Here is a 22,826-nt window from a genome sequence, read left to right on the forward strand (position 1 = left end):
AACTAACAAAAGTACAAGGCAGGTATTTCAAACCTTTTAACTATATGAGACAAATTAATGAATAAATAATGCAATGCTTGATTTTGCCAACACTGTAAAAAATAGAAATGTATAAGATTTGTTTTCTGTCACATGCAACAGCAATATTCCCGTAAACAAACTAGTACATAAGTGAGCTGATTGCCGAAAATGTATAGCGCGAGTGAGTACAGCATTAAAGGGGCACTAGCTGCCAAATTCTCATAATTTATTTATAACAATGTTAATAAACTCATCATAGATACCAGGACTAAATTTTGTTTATACGCCAAATTATCAAAAGTATAAAATAACCAATTTATAGGACATGGTCTCAATAAGATGTAACTTCGTTTCGTGTGAATTTTAGCCAAGACGCCATCTGATTGACCTTCTATGACTATGTAAACGATTTATACATAAACATAGATATAAATAGATTAAGCAACTCGTGCAATTGGATTTTTATAGGTCTGTTAAATTTTGTATTATAGATTAAGAATTTATGTTTATCATTGTTTTCCCCTTCATGAGAATATTTTTGTGGATCGAATCAGTCAATCAATTCGCCTCTCTTGAAATTAACGCAATTCAAATCTGGCTCAAAATCGTTATCAGCCCCAAAAAATACCACAACAAGTCATAACACCATGCTCCCTTTTCCTATCCGTAAGCCATCCATTCTACGATTGTAATATTTCAATATATTATTCCCAAACATCTAACAACAGAGCTATGAAACTGATGAATTTTATTTTTATTGAACATCATCCTCTTCATCATTCTTGGCTTTTTCTGAAATGGTCGAGCGCATCAAAAAAACACCAATTGTTTGTTCAATATCGTATCAGAGACACACATATAGTATCATACATGTCTCTGATCTTATTTTGTGTGTTTTTGACCTACTTTGCCGACCTTTTAAAATATAAATGCTAATTAAAATGAATTGAAATAGAAATTTTTACCATTGAGAATTTCTTTATTTATGCTTGCATAAGAAATTTCCTTAAAATGTACTAGATTAATTCAGTTTGTAACTCTGCATGTGGTATGAATTTTTTCTGTCATCATCATAAAGTTAAGAACATTCATTCGTGTGCCCATTCATCATATGATTAGTTCGTTGATCATTTATCCTCTACGATATTTGTGAATTAATTACTGCGTCTAACATATTTGTCAAATATTAATACAAAAGAAAACCCGGATTTGTGGGTTTCCCTATTGGGTCATGATTTTATTTACGTAAGTGCTTTATTATTGGCTGATATCGTTTTGCCATTTTACGTTTAATTCATTGTCAAATAGAATATTATTTTATATAATTAATTTCCTTCAAATAGATTATTATTTAAAATAATTAATTTCCTTCTGATAGATTATTATTTTAAATAATTTATTTCCTTCTCATAGATTAAACCACAAACAAAAGATATCAATAACTATTTCAAAGCTGAGAAGTCAACCAGATTTAAATACCATTAGCTTAGTAATAGCTTCCTTTACAATAGATTCAGTTTGGCGTACCGTTGTGAAACTATTTACTGAATTTTTGTGTTATGTTAATTTGCCGTGTTATTATTATTTTAAAGTTTGTAAGTATTGTAATTAACATATTTTTGTTTAGAAGGGCACTTGTTGTATAGATAATTGAAAGGTTGAAAGTATTTGTATGTTGATTATTCCTTGGTTACTTTCAAATCTGTCAAACCAATATTGAGAGTAAGATAAAAACATATAGGAAATAAGTTTACCATTAGCAATAAAAGTACAGCGTCAAGGTATGTATTTAAAAAATATTTTACATGATGAGAAAAATAACAAAATTCAAATTGTCAGCATACAATTTTTTGCTTTAGCCAAATTAAATATTTGTTGTATGTGCAACAGCAATACTATCTAATTAGATGACTTACCAAACTTGTGTCGAAGCCATTATCTTCTTCAAAACAAGTTTATATTCGATTTTTTATCATATACTATTGAAAACCAAACATGGTTCTTGGGAAGCAAATAATCCCAAAAAATGACAAACACACACAGAAAGAAAAAGAAATTCTTTTACTTTTGAAGCTGAAGTTACAATATCTAGTACACTTGTATAAAAGCTATGGTTTGCCTTAAAGTTTGAGCATTGATTACCGCTGTACCAACGATTTTGCTGATTTCGTTTTTGTTTAATTTAATTAAATAACCCTGTATCCTCATCTTCATTGGCAGCATTTTATACAATCAAACGGATATGTAAGTACAACTTCTGCTTTGTATGTGTCATGTATTCTTTTTTAATTTTTTGAGTATAGAGGATATCATAACTTAATGTTTTGGTCACGTTGTTTTTTCCGTATAGTTGTACTCCTATAAACACGAAACTTAGTAGACACATGTATTATGATAAAGCTTTTAAAATTATTTGCCAAGTAGATCCTGATATCACAGTTCACTGAATTTAAAAATATGATATTGCGAGCGTCCTATGAAAACTCATAATTGTTTCATTCTTTTAATGGTTATAAATATATTTATTGTTTAGAAAATGTCATTTGAAGGTCGAGTTATGATTGCTGCAATCGACTTTGGCACGACGTATTCTGGATACGCCTTCACTATCATTGATTCGTCTCAAAAAGGACCGCTAACTATAAATTTGAATCAAGCTTGGAACGCAGGAGGACACAATCTGCTTTCCATTAAAACACCAACGACTCTTTTACTTGACTCAAACAAACAGCTTGTGGCTTTTGGGTATCAGGCTGAAAATAGATATACAGAATTAGAAATGGATGGTAAATTTGACGGCTATTATTACTTTCACAGATTCAAATTGAAATTGTTTGAAAAAGAGGTAATTTTCATTTGTTACAACATTCTAATAGAGATTGCTTTTAATTTTTCCATTTGTGAAGGGTCTTTCCGTTTTCAATTTTCCTTGAATTTGATATTTTTGTTATTCTACTTTTTGATCCCACTGCTGATGGACTTTTACTCACCGAAGTTATAATTTACTAAGTAGCTAGTGCTACAGTACTGACATGATTTAACATATACTAGTAGCGGGTTTTATCTCGCTGTGTATATATTTTCGCTTATTTTCGCGGATAGAACAATATCGCCAAAATAAATTCCGCAAATTTAAAAGTGCACATGCCAACGTGTTGACAAAAGTTTTGAATTCGCCAAAATGGTAACCGCCAAAATATTGCGTTTACCTTATTCATTATAAATCGCAATAAAATAACCCGCTATACGGTATTGCATTTAATAATGCTTCGTTTAATAAATCAAGAAATAAGATTAAATTAAGGTTCGAATTCCTTTAAGCAAATTGACATTAGATGTATTTATCTATTCTGTTTATGTCTTTGTATGTAGCTTACCGTGTTGTATATCTTAGAGTAAATTAAATATGCTTTTATTTAGATAAGAATGGCTTTATTATGTATATTTCTAAATGTTGATTGTTTTGTCCAAGTAGGTTTCGTACAAAGCTATAGGAACATTGCAAAAATAACTTGATTTAAGCATGTGCAAAACTGAATCTAGTAAATCAAAATTGATCCAAAAAAATGAAGGGACAAATGCACCTAAATTTATAACACATTATCGCTATTTTGTCGATTTTTCCTTTGATCATTTTTTGTGATAATTTTTCATATCATGCTACTCGCTTGAGATGGAAAATTATTGCTAGAAACTAAGGAACCACGTGGCCGTTGCTAATGAAATTGACATGAAACTGACAACATCGTCATAGGTAAAATAGCGATAAACAGATTATCATTGGTCATCTCAACTGGATTGCATTTTTCGCTTTCGCCGTGACCGGCTCAAGCGAGAAAATCAATCTAGTTGAGATAACCAACGATAATCTATAAATACAACTGTTCAAAAAGTCTTGCAACAATAATTTATTCACAGTTTAATATCTCAATATATAAGATATAAGATATTACAAAATTTTAACTTACTTCTAAGCACTTCAATATATCATTAACATCCGAAGATAGCCAAAAACAGCACTGTTGGTGGATTTTGAGTAATTGTCTAAAAGATTAGGGATAACACTCCATACCAAAACTCAACTTCAGTAGAAGTAAATTTACATATTCCATTTTTGTGATTAACTCATTAAAGTAAGACGCGATGTCCTTCAATGCCTTTACAAAAAAAGTGAAAAATTTAAAAGAAACATGTTGCCCTGATTAACAAATGTAATCACGGATGATATGTAAAATATATCTCTTGAATACTGTATTAAATTCCTATATGATTTGACAACTTGTATACGACAACGTTGACACTGGCAGACATTATAAAAAATCGAAGGAAAGCTAAACTATCTTTATAGGTAAAGGCAACAGCAGTATACTGCTGATCGTAAGTCATAAATCAATTGAGAGAAAACATATATATCCAGGTTGCAAAGTAAACCCAAGGGAAACACATCAACTATAAGAAACACTGAAGTGCAAGAAAAAACAAACGGCAATGCAAAACACGCAGAAACGTTAGCATTTTTAGAGAAAAAAAATGGGGGGAAACAAGCAGTACGTATCAATAATATTTTTTATTATATTTGTTACATATAAATTTATTGAACCAAAGAGGAATATTTGCTTTATCTTCAATATTTTGAATATCAAGTTTGATCTTTCTAGAGTTTATCAACTGATTCTGAACTATCAGATATTAGAGGAAAATCAGTTCCAGCAAAAGACGTATTCGCTTCTTCTATACGATTTTTAAAACAGCATTTGATCAGCAGTTTATCTAGACAAGGTGTTGATGTGGCTGACTTTGGAATTATGGGTACTAACCGTGCCCTCTATTTGGTCAGACAGTGCAAAGCAATTCATACGGCAATGTGCAGTAAAGGTTAATATTTATCATAGATATCAGGCTAAATATTGTATACGACAGAGGTGCGATTTGTCTGCACAAGCCTAAACAGTGATACTCGAACCAAAAAAGATGAAAAGACCAGAATAAAGTACAAAGTTTCAGAGCATATATATAAAAACTCATTGTCAATATTAAACTGCGTCTTGTTATCTTTAAATTGCATACCAAGTGCAAGACGTTACATTATTTTGTCAATAATCCTAGAAACTATTTAACTTGCTAAACGTTTGAACCCTTGCAAACGACATTCCAATAAAAATTAACACTGTATATATTCTCATTTCTATTAATACATAAAAATTAAGGATGAAGAATGTGCATGACGATGTATAATGCAATTTCATCCATAATTGAATTTTTCACAATTTTAAAAGAATTGGGAAGAGGAGTCGGGTCAGTTTTCAGAACAAGGATACATGTTATAAAATTCTAATGTATTTAGGCAGGTATACAAAATGACAGTCTGGTGGTTTCCCTAGAATCAGAAGCAGCTTCAATATTCTGCCATCACATTTCATCAAACCTGTCGATCGGTACAAATACAGGTGTTTTGTCCTCGAAGAAGGGAACACAATATATGGTAGTCGACATGGGAGGTATAATTTGTTTTTAAACTTACAAATATAAATGTTTGCATGAAATGTCGGTCACAAATTGAAAGAAAAAAAGTTAATCGTTATTATTTTTAATTGTTTGAAAGAAAGTTATTGAAAACATAGAAAAACAATTGATAAAAGAAAAATTGCCTTGTCCTATTTTACCTTCTCAATGGCATTAATAATGTTAATCTCGTGAATGGTAATTGGCAAACATTGTTTTCATCTGAGTGAGAAGGAAACAAACAAGAAACAGTCAATTGTTTATTTTCAACATTTCTTCTATGTTTTTATTTTTATGACTTAAATAGGGCAATATTTTTGTTTGTTTGAAGAAATAACTATGGAGTTCCTTCTATTTATTTGCAGGTGGAACCAGTGATATAACAGCTTTAGAAAACATCGGCAACAACAAATTGAAAGAAATTTGCAGAGCATGTGGTGCTGATTGTGGTGGCATTGCCGTTGACAATGCATTCTATACAATGTTTATGCACATCGTTGGACAAGCTGTTATTGATGATTTGGTTAATTTGAGTCCTACAGCTCACTTGGATTTGTTCAGAGAATTTGAATGCGTCAAGCGATCTTTAACTCCTGAACAAACTGGAAAAGTAACCATGTCGATACCTTTCCTGACTTTGACTCAAATATGTGAAAAACATCACCGTAAAGATTTTGTTAGCTTGTTAAAAGAATCTAAATATAAACAAGAAATGACGATTGTCAACGACAAATTGCGAATTGAAATTGATTTACTCAAACTATTGTTCAAGCCAACTACAGACAAAATTGTTAATCTGATAAAAGATAAGTTACACGAGATTCAAAATAAAAAAGCTATCACTATCATCTTAGTCGGAGGGTTCTCCGAAAGTCTCATTGTGCAACATGCAATAAAGACTTCTATTCCTTCACATAATATAATAGTTCCAAACGAAGCTACTCTCGCTGTTCTGAAAGGAGCAGTCATTTTCGGAACTGATCCAAATGTAATTGTATCTCGTGTTGTACGTCATACATATGGGTTTCAAGTTTCGAACGATTTTGATCCGAAATTACACGAATTCCATCGACAAGTTGAAGTCGATGGTTTGGAACTTTGCGAGAAAGTATTTGAAAAATTTATGGGGATCAATTCAACTGTAAGTCTAGGACAGACACTGAAAGAAACTTTTACGACCACTAAAAAGTTTCAAGAGATTCACTATCTACCTCTCTTCACATCAACGAAGAAAGAACCAGGTTATACTGATGACAAAACATGTAAACATGCTGGAAATGTAGTTGTTAGAATACCGAACCCCACTGAACAATATCGTGATATAGATGTCACCATTAGTTTCGGACATACTGAACTTCAAATCGAGGCTGTTGACGTTGAATCGGGTAATATGTATCAAACGACGTTTGAATATGTATGAATTCAAAGTGCGAATTATTTTACATTGTTCTAGGTAACTGATACTAAAACCTCCGCTCCAAAGGAATGGATACACTGTTAACGTCCGTGTTTCCGTCTGTCCTTCCCAACTTTTGAGATTAGCATAACGTACTGTGTGGTGATTTTTCCAATTCTTCGCATAACAACTTCATGTTCATCGAATACTTGTATATTTTTTCACTTAACAGACTTGCGTGAAATCTGCGTCGTAACTACAAATATAGGTTTTCTATATAACTTCGGAATCAACCTTCATACAAAAGCTATACCATGTGATACATTTTGTCACGCCTTATACTCACCAACTTTCTGATTACTGAAAACTTAAAGCGTGAGTGAATATTAGCATTAAACTCAGAATATCTACGTGACTTAAAATTCTTTACGCCAGACGCTACGGGGCGCCGAATGGGACTCTTGTGGTTTTGTACAAAATTCAATTCTGTCATAACAAAATCATTTTTGTCTTACAAAACTATGTGCTACAGACTTGTTTTGTGAGAACTTCAATTTTGTGATGACAAAATTCATTTGTGTAGACAAAATTCATTTTTGTCATGACAAAATTCATTTTTGTAGACAAAATTCATATTTGTCATGACAAAAGTCAATTTTGTCTTAAAGGTATGCAAATATAAACATATTTGCATACAAAATTGACTTTTGTTACCTGATATGGAAATTAAATCACAAAAGTCAATTGTGTACGGTAAGATTCAATTTTGTGAGACAAAATTGACTTTTGTGAAACAAAATTAACTTTTGTGAGACAAAATTAACTTTTGTGAGACAAAATTGACTTTTGTGAGACAAAATTCAATTTTGTCATTTTTGTTGAGACAAAATTCAATTTTGTCATTTTTGTTGAGACAAAAGTCAATTTTGTTAATTTTGTTGAGACAAAAGTCAATTTTGTAAATTTTGTTGAGACAAAAGTCAATTTTGTTAATTTTGTTGAGACAAAAGTCAATTTTGTCAATTTTGTTTTGTCAATTTTGTGGAGACAAAAGTCAATTTTGTCAATTTTGTTGAGACAAAAGTCAATTTTGTCAATTTTGTTGAGACAAAAGTCAATTTTGTCAATTTTGTTGAGACAAAAGTCAATTTTGTGACGACAAAATTCATTTTTGTGATGACAAAATTCATTTTTGTGATGACAAAATTCAATTTTGTAACAACAAAATTGACTTTTATGAGACAAAATTGACTTTCGTGAGACAAAATTGACTTTCGTGAGACAAAATTGACTTTCGTGAGACAAAAATCAATTTTGTTGAGACAAAAGTCAATTTTGTTAATTTTGTTGAGACAAAAGTCAATTTTGTAAATTTTGTTGAGACAAAATTCAATTTTGTCAATTTTGTTGAGACAAAATTCAATTTTGTCAATTTTGTTGAGACAAAATTCAATTTTGTCAATTTTGTTGAGACAAAAGTCAATTTTGTCAATTTTGTCTCACAAAAGTCAATTTTGTGTAACAAAAGTCAATTTTGTGTAACAAAAGTCAATTTTGTGTAACAAAAGTCAATTTTGTGTAACAAAAGTCAATTTTGTGTAACAAAAGTAATTTTTGTGTAACAAAAGTAATTTTTGTGTAACAAAAGTCAATTTTGTGTAACAAAAGTCAATTTTGTGTAACAAAAGTCAATTTTGTGTAACAAAAGTCAATTTTGTGTAACAAAAGTCAATTTTGTGTAACAAAAGTCAATTTTGTGTAACAAAAGTATTTTTTGTGTAACAAAAGTCAATTTTGAGTAACAAAAGTCGATTTTGTATGCAAATTAGTTCACAGAAACCAAACTAAACTAATTTAAATACAAAATTGACTTTTGTCGCTCAATTTTCAAATTAGGTAATAAAAGTCAAGTCTGTGTAACAAAAATGAATTTTGTCATGACAAAAGTGACTTTTGTCCGCTGATAGATAATTTTGTATGACAAAATTTCAAATTTGTAGTATGATACAATTTTTGTTAAACTGAACTCATTTTTGTTGAACAAAAGTCACTTTTGTCCGTACAAAATTGAATTTTGAGTACAAAACCACAAGAGTCCCATTCGGCGCCCCGTAGACGCCCGTTTCGTTTGCAAAAGACTGATCTGTGACGCTCAAATCAAAATATTTTGATAGGCAAAATAAAGTACGAAGTTGAAGAGCATTGACTTTATAATTCTGATCATGTCAATGATATTCCATCTCAACATTTAAAAAATATAAATACATATTTACAGCAAATCTGTTTTCTACCAGTGATTCAACGTCACAACGCTGAAATATGGTTTGTTTCCAATTGTTTTAGATCGACAAACCGCTTGCACCATTTTCCGTCATCGGTCACAGTAAACAACTATCGTAGTTAAACTACTTTTTAGTTAATACCCTTTAGGTTTGTTATGTTGACTCCTTTAATTGTTATTGTAGATATAACAAATATTTATAAACAAGGGGTTGAGTTAATTTCTAATTTTTATTTGTATGGTATATATCAAAACTCAGAAAAAGAACAACAGAAAAATATGACGGAAAGTACAAATTGGAAAAAGAATATCGTCAATACGTACAATACCAAACCCAAAAGTAAAAACAATCATTCAAACCAATAAACAAATCGTAATTGTGTAAACCTATTATCTTTCTACGAAACAGACTACGATTGTGTTTTTATAGTTCAACGATTTTAAAATTTTGACTACTGATCGGTAAAAACGGTTTAAAAAACAAATCAGCAATTACTGTTTCAATGTGAATATAAAGGTAAGGAAGTTTTTTATTTTCATAAAATATGTATTTACTTTCATTACAACTATTGGTATCAACCTCATATGTTTTAACCTTTGATAACTATGTAATATATCATAATTATTAGTTTCCGAGTTCAATAAAAAAAAAATCATCTGACATTTTATGAAAAGGAAACTATATCCATCATTTGGCATCCATCGTCGTCTGTAAAAATTTCACATTTCCCATCTTCTTGATGATCAACAAGCAACCAAAGCGACATAACATTATGGTCCACAGTTTTTTTATCTTTATTTTCACAGAAATGCCATGAAACTACTTGACTGATTTGGACCAAACTTGCCATAAATAATGTTTACAAGTGATTGGTCATGGTCAAATGAAACAAAATGATCATCCGTGGCAATCTTTGATACTGATAGGTCAATTTTCAAAACTTTTCAAAGAGCATCAATAAAAACAGCTTTCTATTCAGTTGCATCTAATAATTCATTTTCAAAGTTCTCTATAGATTTAAAAGTTATGTGTGTTCGCATGTTCAGTTTATTTTCTAACTTTTAATTCTCAAATACAAAACGAACTAGCTATATAGTCAAAAGGGAAGTAACTTAGTTTTTCACACCTCGAAAAATACCAATGTGTCGGTATTATTTGTGAAAAGAATCATACATTAATATTATTACATATTTATTGATATAAATTCAATTCAAAATAAAGGTTTAGATTTTGGTAACCAATGTTTGCAAACAAAATGTGTTCTTACGTATACTATTTAAAATTAATAACACGCTACAACTTATCTTTTCAATTATGAAAATCTGATTTAATGTTACACAAAAAATATCACTTTATGTAAATAACTTATATTTTAATTTAGTATGGATTTTTGTGACTGCAAAGAATTTACACATGTTTTTCGCAGTCTGAATTAAAGTAATGAATTTCAAAATAGATAGATGAAGGTAAAAAAAAGTCTCGAAGAATAACAAAGGAAAGGTTTGTCATTATATGTATAGTAGAGCAGTCTTAATAGCGGCGTTTTGCATTTGCGTCGATCTGCATTTCATTTGCGCCGATTTTTTCTTTCATTTGCTCCGAATTTTTTTTTCAAACAGATCTTATTTGACTATGTTGTGTTTGTAGTTGATAGTACATACAGTATATAAAATACACTCTCTCGAAAAAAAAAATAATCAAGAAAAGTATAACGACAAGGGTAAACAAATTGGAAAAAAAAAACACAGTTATCTCTTGCCTATGATTAGCAATTCTGGTCCAACCTGCACAAGGAGTGCCCAACGCCAAAAAAACACGATAGATGGATGCATAAGTACCAAGTTACGCTAAGCGTCATACGATCAAAAGGAACACAATAGTACAATACAGTGGCGGATCCAGAAATTTTCATAAGTGGGGTCCCACTGGCTGCCTAAGAAGGGGCCCACTGGCTGCCAAAAATGGGGCCCATTTTCGTCATGCAACCGTGATTCCCTATATAAGCAACCCTCCCCCCTAAATCTGCCTCTGCAATAACAAACAAAGGGAAAACTTTGTACAATGAATAGAACAAACTGAACCTGTTAAAAATTTCAATGAAGAAAATAAATACAACATGTTAGTATTGCTTCAAAACTATAAATTAGCGGATTGATGTTCTTTCCTATAAATCTATATATATATATAAATAAAAAATGTAAAAGCTAAACGTAACATCCAAAAATTGTAAAAATCAATTCTCAACTTAAACATTTAATTAACACACTCTATTAAGCCAGAATAAATATCTTTCTTTGTAATCTTTAATATGGACCAATGTGGTTTGCAGGAGTATAGTAAATATATGATTTTCTTATGTATACTATATAATAAAATATATATAAAGTTTGAATTAGTTATTTGCATAGTAATTAATGACGAAATGACGTCGGCTTACTGCGGCAATAACATAAAGAAAACGTCTATTATGATTTTAATATTTTATTTACAAACTGGAAAATTCATTTTTCAACTCTTTAAATTATTGTGACATAAAATCAATAGATATATGGCTTTATTGAATTACACATGTGTTCAACAATTCTTATCTTAATATCAGGTCAGAAAAAAACACCCACCTCTACAATATTTTGAAAATTTCTTTATATCAAAATCTGATTGATACGTCTCACCACATTATAAGGCAACCAATAAATAATCCACAGGATTTTACACCGACAACCGAAAACTTGTCTATATAGCAGTTCGAAAACAAATGTTCCATTAATGATTTTTAAGACAGGCCAATTGAGAATAGAAGACAGGGTAAGATAAAGGTGGTATACTAAATTAATGCAAGTTAGTGTGTTATTTGTCAGAAGTCAATGTAAAAGACACAACAAAATGGTGAGCAAACCTTTTTTGATTGTAACTATGTGAATGGTGGCAGATTTGTTTATAGAAATATTTTTCAAAAACAAGGAGCAATCCCGGTTGTTATCTGTGCCATGTCAACTTAAGACGGGTGCAACATATAGAGAAGAATCTGCTTACCCTTCCAGAGCACCTGAGATCACCCCTAGTTTTTGGTGGGGTTCGTGTTGTTTATTCTTTAGTTTTCTATGTTGTGTCAAGTGTAATATTGTTTGTCTTTTTGTCTTTTTCATTTTTAGCTAAGGCGTTGTCAGTTTGTTTTAGTATTATGAGTTTGACTGTCCTTTTTGGTATCTTTCGTCCCTCTTTTAAGATTAGTATTAGCATTTTGAATAAATCTGGTTTTACTATGGTCTTTATACATGTCTTCAGATGGTCTTAGTGCATGTCTTATATAAAGGATGTAGGATGATCGCAGTGCATGTGAGTTTAACAAAATCTTCCAATAATTAGTCATGCTCCTTATTTTGTTCAGATGTTGTGGTATTTAGATGGTCTTGAATAGTCTGGAAATTAGGATGTCGTTAGTCGAAGTAAAAAATACAAATTTGATAACATTTCTCCATGTTAGTTGACTTCAACGTGCATTGGATCTGAACTATAACTGCTTGGCATAGTGTATACCCCACATCTTCGTTTATGTATATTCAGCACCAGTGGTGTCATTCTGTTAAGTTGGTTTACTTCAGAATCTTTTCTTACTTATGTTGATTCAATATATTTATATTTCATATATAAATGCATGCGTCATGAGCCTGTAAATTCAGTGGTTGTCGTTTGTTTATGTGTTACATATTTGTTTTTCGTTATTTTTTTCACAAAAATAATGCCGTTAGTTTTCTCGTTTGAATTGTTTTACATTGTCTTATTGGGACCTTTTATAGCTGACTATGCGGTATGGGCTTTGCTCATTGTTGAAGGCCGTACCGTGACCTATAGTTGTTTATGTCTGTGTCATTTTGGTCTTTTGTGGATAGTTTTCTTATTGGCATGAGTATCTGAACTTTCTTATGGAGGACTATCCTAAGGAAGACTTGTTTACACCCTAGTGTTGTCTCAATGTCCTCACCATATAACATATCTTTGAATACTTTAATTTACATGTCCTCAATAAAAAAAAATACATGGTCCTAAAATCATTAATCGTTGGGAAAATCATGGTCGTAAAATCATTAAGAGTAACAAAAATACAATAGGTTTCGATCGCATTGTTACCATAATACAGTAAAGTTGTTAGTAATTGCTTTCATCTACAAGTTAATTTGTATACATTTTCTTATTTTTACAGTATACAAAACATATTTTCATTTTCAACAATACCAATTTAACAGTCCAATCAAGGTATTTAAACCATTTAAATAGAATCTAAATGCTAATGGGGAAAATCCAAACATCACTGATCCATACATTTATTTATTTATATTTGTTAGTGCTTGTTTACTCGTGTGTTACCTATATTTTTTGGATTTCAAGTTAGAGACGTAAGTTACACGCTATCAATTATTTGATCATATTTTTAAAATAAAATGTACACTTTTGTTCATGTTTAAAATGAAAAAAAGTATAATAAAGAAGATGTGGTATGATTGCCAATGCCTGCAGAAAATATAAAAAAGAAGATGTGGTATGACGCCTTTTTTGTAGGATCTCAATTTCTGAAATAAATTTAAGTAAAGAAATTCGTTAATAGCTGTTAGATTGATGTCTTGTACATTTTTCATATATATTTTGTCTTCTCTTTTACTTAAACTGTGTCCTATTATTTAGAAAACCAAGTAACCTTCATTTTTAACATTTACCTAATTAAATATTGTATTTCAATGAAAGTACATATCTTATTCTTAAATGATAAACATAAAAGCTCGATTTTTTTCTTCACTGATGTTTGCCAACAGATTTTGTATTATTACTATAGTACAAAACCCGGGTAGAAATTCATTTAGAAAGATTTTGAAGTTAATAAACTTATGTTATTGATAAATTTTACAATTTGAGTGTTATGATGTTTTTGGGAAGACATGAGAGACTATTTTTTTTTTAAATAATATATAGATTTGTAAACAAATATTGATTAAACTGCGTCACACTTTAATTTAATTTTTTTTATCAATGAATATTTATAGATAAAACACGTATATTTTAAGCACGAATGCGCTAGGATCCGGTATCGTTAAAGTTCATTTTAGTCATACACTCGTAAAAATATATAAGTTAAGCTAATAAGGCTATTTTCTGAATCTTTTATTTTAGCAAAATGGCGACCAAAGGAAAGGAGAAATTTGAACTTGTAGTGGCACTGGATATAGGAACAACATACTCCGGCTATGCATATTCAACAGTTGAAGATTTCAAGACAAATCCACTGAATATTCAATACATACAGTCATGGAATGCTGGAAGGAAAAGAATGGTGTCACACAAAACTCCAACGTGTCTTATGCTGAACAAAAATGAAAAACTTGTTGCCTTTGGATACGAAGCAGAGGCTGCCTATGCCAAACGTATTGCGGATGAGGGTCACAAGAATTCGTATTACTTCCATCGTTTCAAAATGAAACTCTGCAAGAGAGAGGTACATATAAATTTAGTATTTCTGCTTCTTCTTAGACATAAGTGACTGCCTTCAACAAAAACTGAAGATTATGTCACAATTATAAATAAATAACGGAAAATGAAAATAACAAATTTACAACAAGTTGAAGTGAAGGAATTAAATAAATATTGGACTCCCGCTGTTTCATTTATTTAATTTGCATGTTACTATTTTCATTCAGTACAGTTTTTGATTCTTCAATACATTTTTCGAGTTAATTCTTGACACTACTAGGTTTAGGGGAGGGTTGATGTCCCTATATAACATGTTTAACTCCGCCGCATAATGGCGCCTGTCCAAAGTCAGGAGCTTCTAACCTTTGTTAGTCTTGTCGTATGTTTTTTTTTAATTTCAATTCATTTATATGTTTTGGAGTTTAGTGTGACTTTCATTTTCAGTTAACTAATATAAAAAAAAGTATTTAGGGGTCAGCTGAGGACCACCTCCGGGTGCGGGATTACTCGCTGCGTTGAAGACTCATTGGTGATCTTCGGTTGTTGTCTGCCCTTTGGTTGGGTTGTTGTCTCTTTGACATATTCCCCATTAACATTCTCAATTCTATTTAAAAAATTCTTATTTTTCATTATTTTTGTTATAACATTTACAAAGTGGCATTTCTTGATCATTAGAAAAATTACTAGTGTAAAACCATTCAAACGGGAAAACCAACGGTCTAATCTATATAAACAAAACGAGCCTGTCATGTATAACACGTGCGATGATTCAGATTGGTGATTTTTTTTCGTACGGTTGTTGTATATTTTGTCGATGCATTCGGCTAGAGACACATGCATCTTGTACTTGTTCATTTCTAGCTACTTTAGTATTTTGTTTGTACAAATTACCATCAATAAACAGTTTGTAATAAGATCTATCCAAACATAATCTTTGTCTGTCGTTTCGAATCTCATACCTGTCAACTGACCCGTATTCTGCGGGTGTGACCCGAGATTTTCACAATTATGAGGGATCACCCGGGAATTCCGAAAATGACCCGATTTCACCCGTTTTTCTTAGCTTTGAGATTGATTTCATAAGTAATAGTCCTTTGAAATACCGGCAAATTCGTAATTCTTCCATGAACAGGAAGTTCATTTAGCTATACAAACTGTCAAATTAAGTAACCCATTAAGTGTATGGCTTCACTTGACAGCTTTGGTGTCAAACAAACTGTTAATTAACACCAATTACCTTAGCTTTAGCAGAGACATATAATACAATTATATGTCTCTGGCTTTAGGTCGTAAATAAATTGTAAACATATTTCAAATAGACGTCTAGAGTTATTTCCCCTTATTTGTCACCATTCAAAATTATTCCTTATATTTATAGATTATCGTTGATCATCTCAACGAGATTGATTTTCTCGCTTGAGCTGGAACAGCGAAAGTGAGAAAAGCAATCGAGTTGAGATGACCAATGATAATCTTTTTATCGCTATTTTACCTATGACGACGTTGTCAATTTCAATGTCAATTTCGTTAGCAACGCCACGTGGCCTCCTTAGTTTCTAGCGATAATTTTTCCATATCAAGCGAGAAGCTTGATATGAAAATTATCACAAAAAAAAGGTCAAAGGAAAAATGCACAAAATAGCGATAATTACGTTTTATGGGTGAAAAAGATTAAATCATTAATAAATATAAAATTTAAATACATATTGAAAATTAAATTTTTATTATTTATATTCCTTTATACAATTTTTAAAAAAAAAAGTTGAAAATTATTTTTTTACATTTATACCTTCTTTAACTATATTACTATATTTTTATCACAGTCTAATTTACATTTGAAAATTACAACCGACCGTGCAAGGGCTGTATAGCCAGTCAAGGTCGTTAAAAACTTCCATTTGTTTGTTTGAAAATTACTGATGAACAATTTTAATTCTTTAATTGAATAAATACAAATTAAGAATAAAGATGAAAAAAAAATTGAATAAATACAAATAGTTAAGAACTTAACACTGTTACACAGAATTATAAAAATCTTTCAAAGTGCAATGAAGTAATAATCAATAGGATTTAAAATGACTTAACCAAGTGAACATGCATTGATGTTGTGGTATCTTTGATATACTTTACAAGAAAATGTACCATAAATACTGAAATTCAGCTCGAAAAAGTTTGTACGCGTTATGACCTGAGATTTGATTCTTCAATGCAGGTCATGACCTGCATTTTCATCGTCACAGGTTGACAGGTATGGGATCTATATTTGCAGCTTGAAAAATACTTTTATTTACATAATTATTTATGATTTATATTTAAGAATTGAATGCTTCTTTTTGTAAATTTATTGGGGGGGTAAAAGCGTTGACCGAAGTACATTTTGTATGAAGCGCGGAAGCGCTTCATTCTAAAAATGTACGCACGGTCAACGCTTTTACAACCCTATAAAGTTACAAAAAAAAGCATTCAATACTTATAATTACATTTTTTAGCTAGGATCATGAAAACATGATTGTTATCCAGTTTTGTTATATTCACCTGTGCACTTTATTGTGGGACCTCGTGTCATCATGCATGATAAATGTTATTGTCTCATGCAATTGTTTACGGAATAACATGTGATGTGCTGTTAGCCAATCAGAATAACGTATTATAATGAAATATACATCTAATGTAATTATTTCATAATGTTTAAATATTGCGCAACATCGATTATGAATGAATTGATACTGTCTTTAAATGCCGACAGTTTGATGAAAAAAAAATTAATCCCTAATCCTCGCTTTCGGCTATAATTTTGTTGCTGGATACATTATATTTTGATTAATTCAATTCCGCATAACAATTATACTTTAATATTGTATCTTATAATTAATTTATAGACAAGACAAGACAAGACAAATATTTATTAAGTCTCACCACTAGTTACATCTAATATACACAATAATTAAACACAAGTTAACAACAAGAGCCACCCTATAAAGAGTTATGAGAGACTATAAAACATGTTCAAGTCAAGAATCATGTGTTTTAAGTGGTAGGGTAGTCTAAAATAAAAATAATTGCCAAAACGTAGTATCTTTTGATATCAAAAATATTATAAAAATGGTAGGTCACCGTGCATGTTCTCAAGCTGCAGGATGATTTTGTATGGATTATACAGGAAAAAACACAATTTTGTAAAAAGAAACAAAACAAAATGATAGAATTGTAAAATAAGATACGAGAAGATTGCTTTGATAATATCAAAAGAAAAGATAGGGTCACCGTACGTTTTTTCTGGCTAAAAGACAAAATAGGACAATTCTATATAAATTGCACTGTTTTAAGGTTACCTCCCCTTAAAATGCCAATTTGAAAATATTTGAAAACAACAAAAAAATAATCATCCTTTGTAAAAATATTAATAATTTTAAGTTATATTCTTATAAATTGGTTCTTCTAAATCAAAATTCACATTAAATATCTGCATTCCTGCATCATATTATGCTAACTTAATAGAAAATATGGACCTTAGATTCTCTGTTTTTTACAATCCAAGATGGCAGAGATGTTGGTTTTTTTTTAATTTCATTGCAAATTTTGGGAGCAGAGAATTAATACGATAAATTCGTTTGTAAAAAGAACTATAATGTCTGCATTTATATCAGACATATGTAAAAAATAAATTCTCACCAACAATATTAACTAGATTAAAAATAACATTCCGGATATATCATTATACAGGAAATTTTAACAAAACATGTTTTTCATCTTCAATGTCATCAATACAGTTGAAAATCTATTTTCAATATCAATATTTTCATAACGACCATTTCAAATTCTGATGGGTGCAACACCACATCTAAATTTTGCTTAAACACACATGTATCTACCAAATATATATTAAAAGTAAAATAGTTTTCTCAGTACGCCATATAATTTTTGAACATTTTATATATATGTAAGTAATTTGCTTTTATCATTCGGCATAATTGTGTCACGCCATTCTTCTTTCATTTTTTATAAAGATACATTTTCGATATTCTTAATTAAATCCGTGTTGAAAATAGCACCAATACACAAATAATCCTTGTCATGTTCTTTATTATTTTTTTTTACACGTGTAACCTATATGTCTATTATTATTCCCCTTTTAGCAAAACTTATAGGTTGACATACCATTCATCCTTTAACTTTTTTCTGTAACGCAAACATATATTGATTTGATATTTGGTAGATAGTAATGCCATAAGGAGAGACAGAGCAATATTGAGTTGTATTCCGTTTTTAGCAATTTGTTTTACTGTAATGCGAACATATATTGATTTGATATTTGGTCATGCCATAAGGAGAGACAGAGCAAGATTGAGTTTTTTATTCCGTTTTGAGCGATTTGTTTTTCTGTAATGCGAACATATATATATTTTATATTTGGTAGATAGTCATGCCATATAAGGAGATACAGAGCAAGTTTGAGTTTTTGAGCGATTTTTTTAAAAAGTTGTCGCCTTTGGAAAACAAAAACAAAAACTGCTGAAAATCTCAGTTTTACGCGCTATTTTCTATAAAGCTTCTATCAATAGGCTTTAGTTTAAACATATTTTTTTTTCAATAGGCTTTATATCTAGTTTTAAATCAAATATTTTAAGAAGTTACAGATTGCGTAAACAAATGCGTTTTGTTTAAGCTCAGCATTTTTTGTCGAAGATGTGACCCTGTAAAATAATAGCATAGTTCTTACACTATTAACTATTATATTTAATCTTTGTACATTTCAGGCTATAACTAAAAACATGTCAATGAAAGATGTAACAGGAAAGACTGCCAGGGCATTAGATGTGTTTTCTTTGTCCATCCGGGCACTAATCGATCACTTTCTGAAACAAGTGGATGTACCTCTGTCCAAAATACGCTGGGTTATAACTGTCCCTGCAAGCTGGTCAGACATAGCTAAACAGTTCATGGCGGGAAGCGCAATGATGGTATGTATAAGAAACACAAAACAGTTCATGGCTGGAAGTGCAATGATGCTATGTATAAGAAACACTCTACCGTCGACAGAAGTCAGTAATCATTTTCTTAACTGCGTTGATTACCGCAATACTTATGTTAGTAATATTATTGGATCATTTTAATACCTTTAACTTTTTCATCTTATCTGACCCAGTCATTTGGTAACTTATGAGCGCACAAAGAAATGGTCTTATCCACGCTGTTATGAAAATGATTCTAAATCAGAATGCTTTCTTGTCATATAATTACATTAGATGTATGTTTCATTATAATACGTTATTCTGATTGGTTAATTGCACATCACATGTTATTCCGTAAGCAGTTGCATGAGACAATAACATTTCATTCATGATGACACGAGGTCCCACAATAAAGTTCACAGGTGAATTTAAAAATTTCACTTCATGAAAATCGTGTTTTTATAATCCTAGCTAAAAAATGTAATTATACGTATTGAATGCTTCTTTTTGTAACTTTATAGGGTTGTAAAAGCGTTGACCGTGCGTACATTTTTAGAATGAAGCGCGGAAGCGCTTCATACATAATGTACTTCGGTCAACGCTTTTACACCCCAATAAATTTACAAAAAGAAGCATTCAATTCTTAAATAAAAATTTTCACTCACATATGAAAATATTTTAGACTAGATTTAGCGTTGGATTATCATATAGTAGTGTATGAACAAGCACGCACGTTTGGTGCTGTTTCTTTAGAAGATATGTATGAAATTATGTAAAAAAGATCACTTAGAAAAAGTATTATAATGGTTTCAATTAAAGAAAAGAAATGTTGTAATTGTCAAGCTACGGACCTTAAAATAGGTGTTGCAATATCACAAAAAATCTTCTGCAAGTTAGGGCATTATTCAACACATGTTTTCATTTTCGAAGTCATTCTTGAAATTTGAAATATGTATAATACATCGAACATAACATTGTCAAACACTATCTAAACTTGCTCATTTCAGGCAGGAATTCCAGAGGAACAACTAATCATAGCGTTAGAATCAGAGGCTGCAGCCATATATTGTGAAAATCTGAATTCAGAAAAACGTAAAGGATCAGATCATAGATATTCTATTAAAAACGACGGAAGTAAATTTATGATGGTGGATATTGGTGGTAAATACATATACACTTAACACATATAAAATGATGCAGTTTTATTTTTTCATCACAGTCGCATACAATTTACCATGGTTTTATTGCAAATGAGACCAACAAAGTTTAATTCAGTAACATTGTCACAACTTAAAAAATGTGTGACCTTTTTGTCATATGTGTGAACATCTATTCAAAGACCAGCTGTTTTGCCTAGTCACTTGAGTGGTCTCTTAAAGGTTTGACTGTATATCAATCATCTTAAATTCAATCATAACAATTGATATCTGTTGTTTTCTACAGACCAATCTCTTTGGTGACTATTTTTTTCAAATTTAATCTCTTGTTTATAGATTTAAAAAGGTGGTAAGTTTGTATTGTAACATTGGCAACCTCTTTTGAGTATTAATCGTATACATGGACTACATCCGTAGCCTGTTCTTTGTTATTGATTAAATCATGTGTCTAAATTTTCAACTAATTTTTGTTCTAGGAGGCACAACTGACATTACAGTTTTAGAAAAATTAGCAGATAACAAAATGAAACAGCTTTGCTCATCGACCGGTGGGATATTTGGTGGCATGTCCGTTGATGAAGAATATATTGAAATGATAGAAAATATCATCATGGGAGCAGTGATGCGGAAATTAAAATCTGATTACCCACAGTCATATCTCGAAATGTTAAGTAGCTTTGAATATCTAAAGCAAAATATAGATTCCAGCCTAGCAGGACAGATCTGTGTTAACATACCATATGATGTGATTAGTTCCCTTTGTAAAAGTCAAGCGGGCGAGACATTTGAGTCATTGTTAGAATCGTCAGAGTACAGTGGACGAGTATCATTGGAAAAGGGCAAACTTAAAATAGACGCTGGTCTTTTAAGGTCATTCTTTAATAAGCCTATTGCGGAAATGATTACATTGATGAAAGAATGTTTCAAAAAATGCGAACCTGAGAGAGTACGAATAATTCTTGTCGTAGGTGGATTTTCGCAGTGTCCATTCCTACGTGAGGCCCTCAAGACAGCTTTCCCAAGAAAGCTTATCAAATTTCCGCATGAACCCAATCTTGCTGTCCTGAAAGGAGCAGTCTTGTTCGGCCATGAACCCAGTTTTATTGCGTCAAGGGTTGTTCGATATACGTATGGTGTAGAAGTGTCTAAGGATTACGACCCAAGACTTCATTCCTCAGACAGACGAGTCATTGTAGATGGAGAGGCTTTGTGTCGAGGCGCATTCGATACATTTATGGCGGCGGAAACTTCAGTTCCCATTGGAACAGCTATTACAGAAACATACACTACAACCGAAAAAAATCAAAAGTCGCATTATCTGCCAATTTACATTTCAACAAGTAAAAATCCCAGATACACAGACGATGATGAGTCGTCTTACTTGGGTACTATTAAAGTGCCAATACCAAATCCTAGTGAAATGTACCGAGATGTCAAGGTCAACTTTTATTTTGGATTTACAGAACTTGAAGTTGAAGCCATAGACGTAGAAACAAATGAAAAATGTGAAGTAAAATTTGATCTTTTGTAAACGAGTATTCACGTACGTGTATATGCATTTAATTTGTTTCGGTTTACACGCGTAGTTTGTTTGAATGAGAAGTTCACAGTCAAGCGAAAAGTGTTAGGAACAGATTATCAAGATGAATTTCTGTGAGAGACTACATTGTCTTTAAGATAAAAAATGTACAAGTGTTTTGTACCAAGTGTGTTGGCGATTTTTAATAAAAGGTAACTTATTCTTAGCATGACTTTTTGTTTGAATGAGTAGTCCTTGTTGTATAACACTAAACCAGACCCTTTGTCTTTCGTTTAGCATTTTGAGTTTTTGTTTTGAATTAAATGATGATTTTTACTCATTGTTAGATTTATATGTACATCTTTCAAGACTCGGAGACACGCAATGTTATCTATATATCAGCATTTTTGACATGTGTTATCATCCAGATATTTTTTGATTTCTTGTTTGTTTGGGTTGCATTGTCTTTGACACGTAACCAGTATTTCTTTTATGTATGTGCATGCTGATGTTGTATTTATCTTTATGTATGGTGAT

The 22,826-nt window shown here is 31.0% G+C and overlaps 2 protein-coding genes across 4 annotated transcripts; both read left to right on the forward strand.

Annotated features, from left to right (window-relative positions):
* The first annotated feature begins 1,718 nt into the window (after nt 1-1,718).
* Nucleotides 1,719-7,053, forward strand: LOC134723719 (heat shock 70 kDa protein 12A-like). The gene is made up of 5 exons (XM_063587272.1): nt 1,719-1,802; nt 2,555-2,866; nt 4,680-4,896; nt 5,366-5,519; nt 5,889-7,053. Exons 3-5 carry the CDS (start codon nt 4,807-4,809, stop codon nt 6,941-6,943), a joined length of 1,299 nt encoding a protein of 432 aa, XP_063443342.1. The 5' UTR covers nt 1,719-1,802; nt 2,555-2,866; nt 4,680-4,806; the 3' UTR covers nt 6,944-7,053.
* A 2,571-nt stretch (nt 7,054-9,624) lies between these two features.
* On the forward strand, nt 9,625-22,576 carry LOC134721766 (heat shock 70 kDa protein 12A-like). Of its 3 annotated transcripts, none has more exons than XM_063584969.1 (5): nt 9,625-9,717; nt 14,365-14,686; nt 19,419-19,622; nt 20,621-20,774; nt 21,247-22,576. In XM_063584969.1, the coding sequence occupies exons 2-5, from the start codon at nt 14,369-14,371 to the stop codon at nt 22,299-22,301; spliced, it is 1,731 nt and encodes a 576-aa protein (XP_063441039.1). In that variant the 5' UTR covers nt 9,625-9,717; nt 14,365-14,368; the 3' UTR covers nt 22,302-22,576. The 3 variants fall into 3 exon arrangements, with proteins under 3 accessions (XP_063441039.1, XP_063441041.1, XP_063441040.1); XM_063584971.1 differs by lacking the exon at nt 9,625-9,717 and adding an exon at nt 11,988-12,006; XM_063584970.1 differs by lacking the exon at nt 9,625-9,717 and adding an exon at nt 13,454-13,595 and having other exon boundaries at nt 21,247-22,575.
* Nucleotides 22,577-22,826: the final 250 nt, after the last annotated feature.

Source organism: Mytilus trossulus, chromosome 6, assembly GCF_036588685.1.
Source record: "Mytilus trossulus isolate FHL-02 chromosome 6, PNRI_Mtr1.1.1.hap1, whole genome shotgun sequence".
Taxonomy (NCBI): Eukaryota; Metazoa; Mollusca; class Bivalvia; order Mytilida; family Mytilidae; genus Mytilus; species Mytilus trossulus.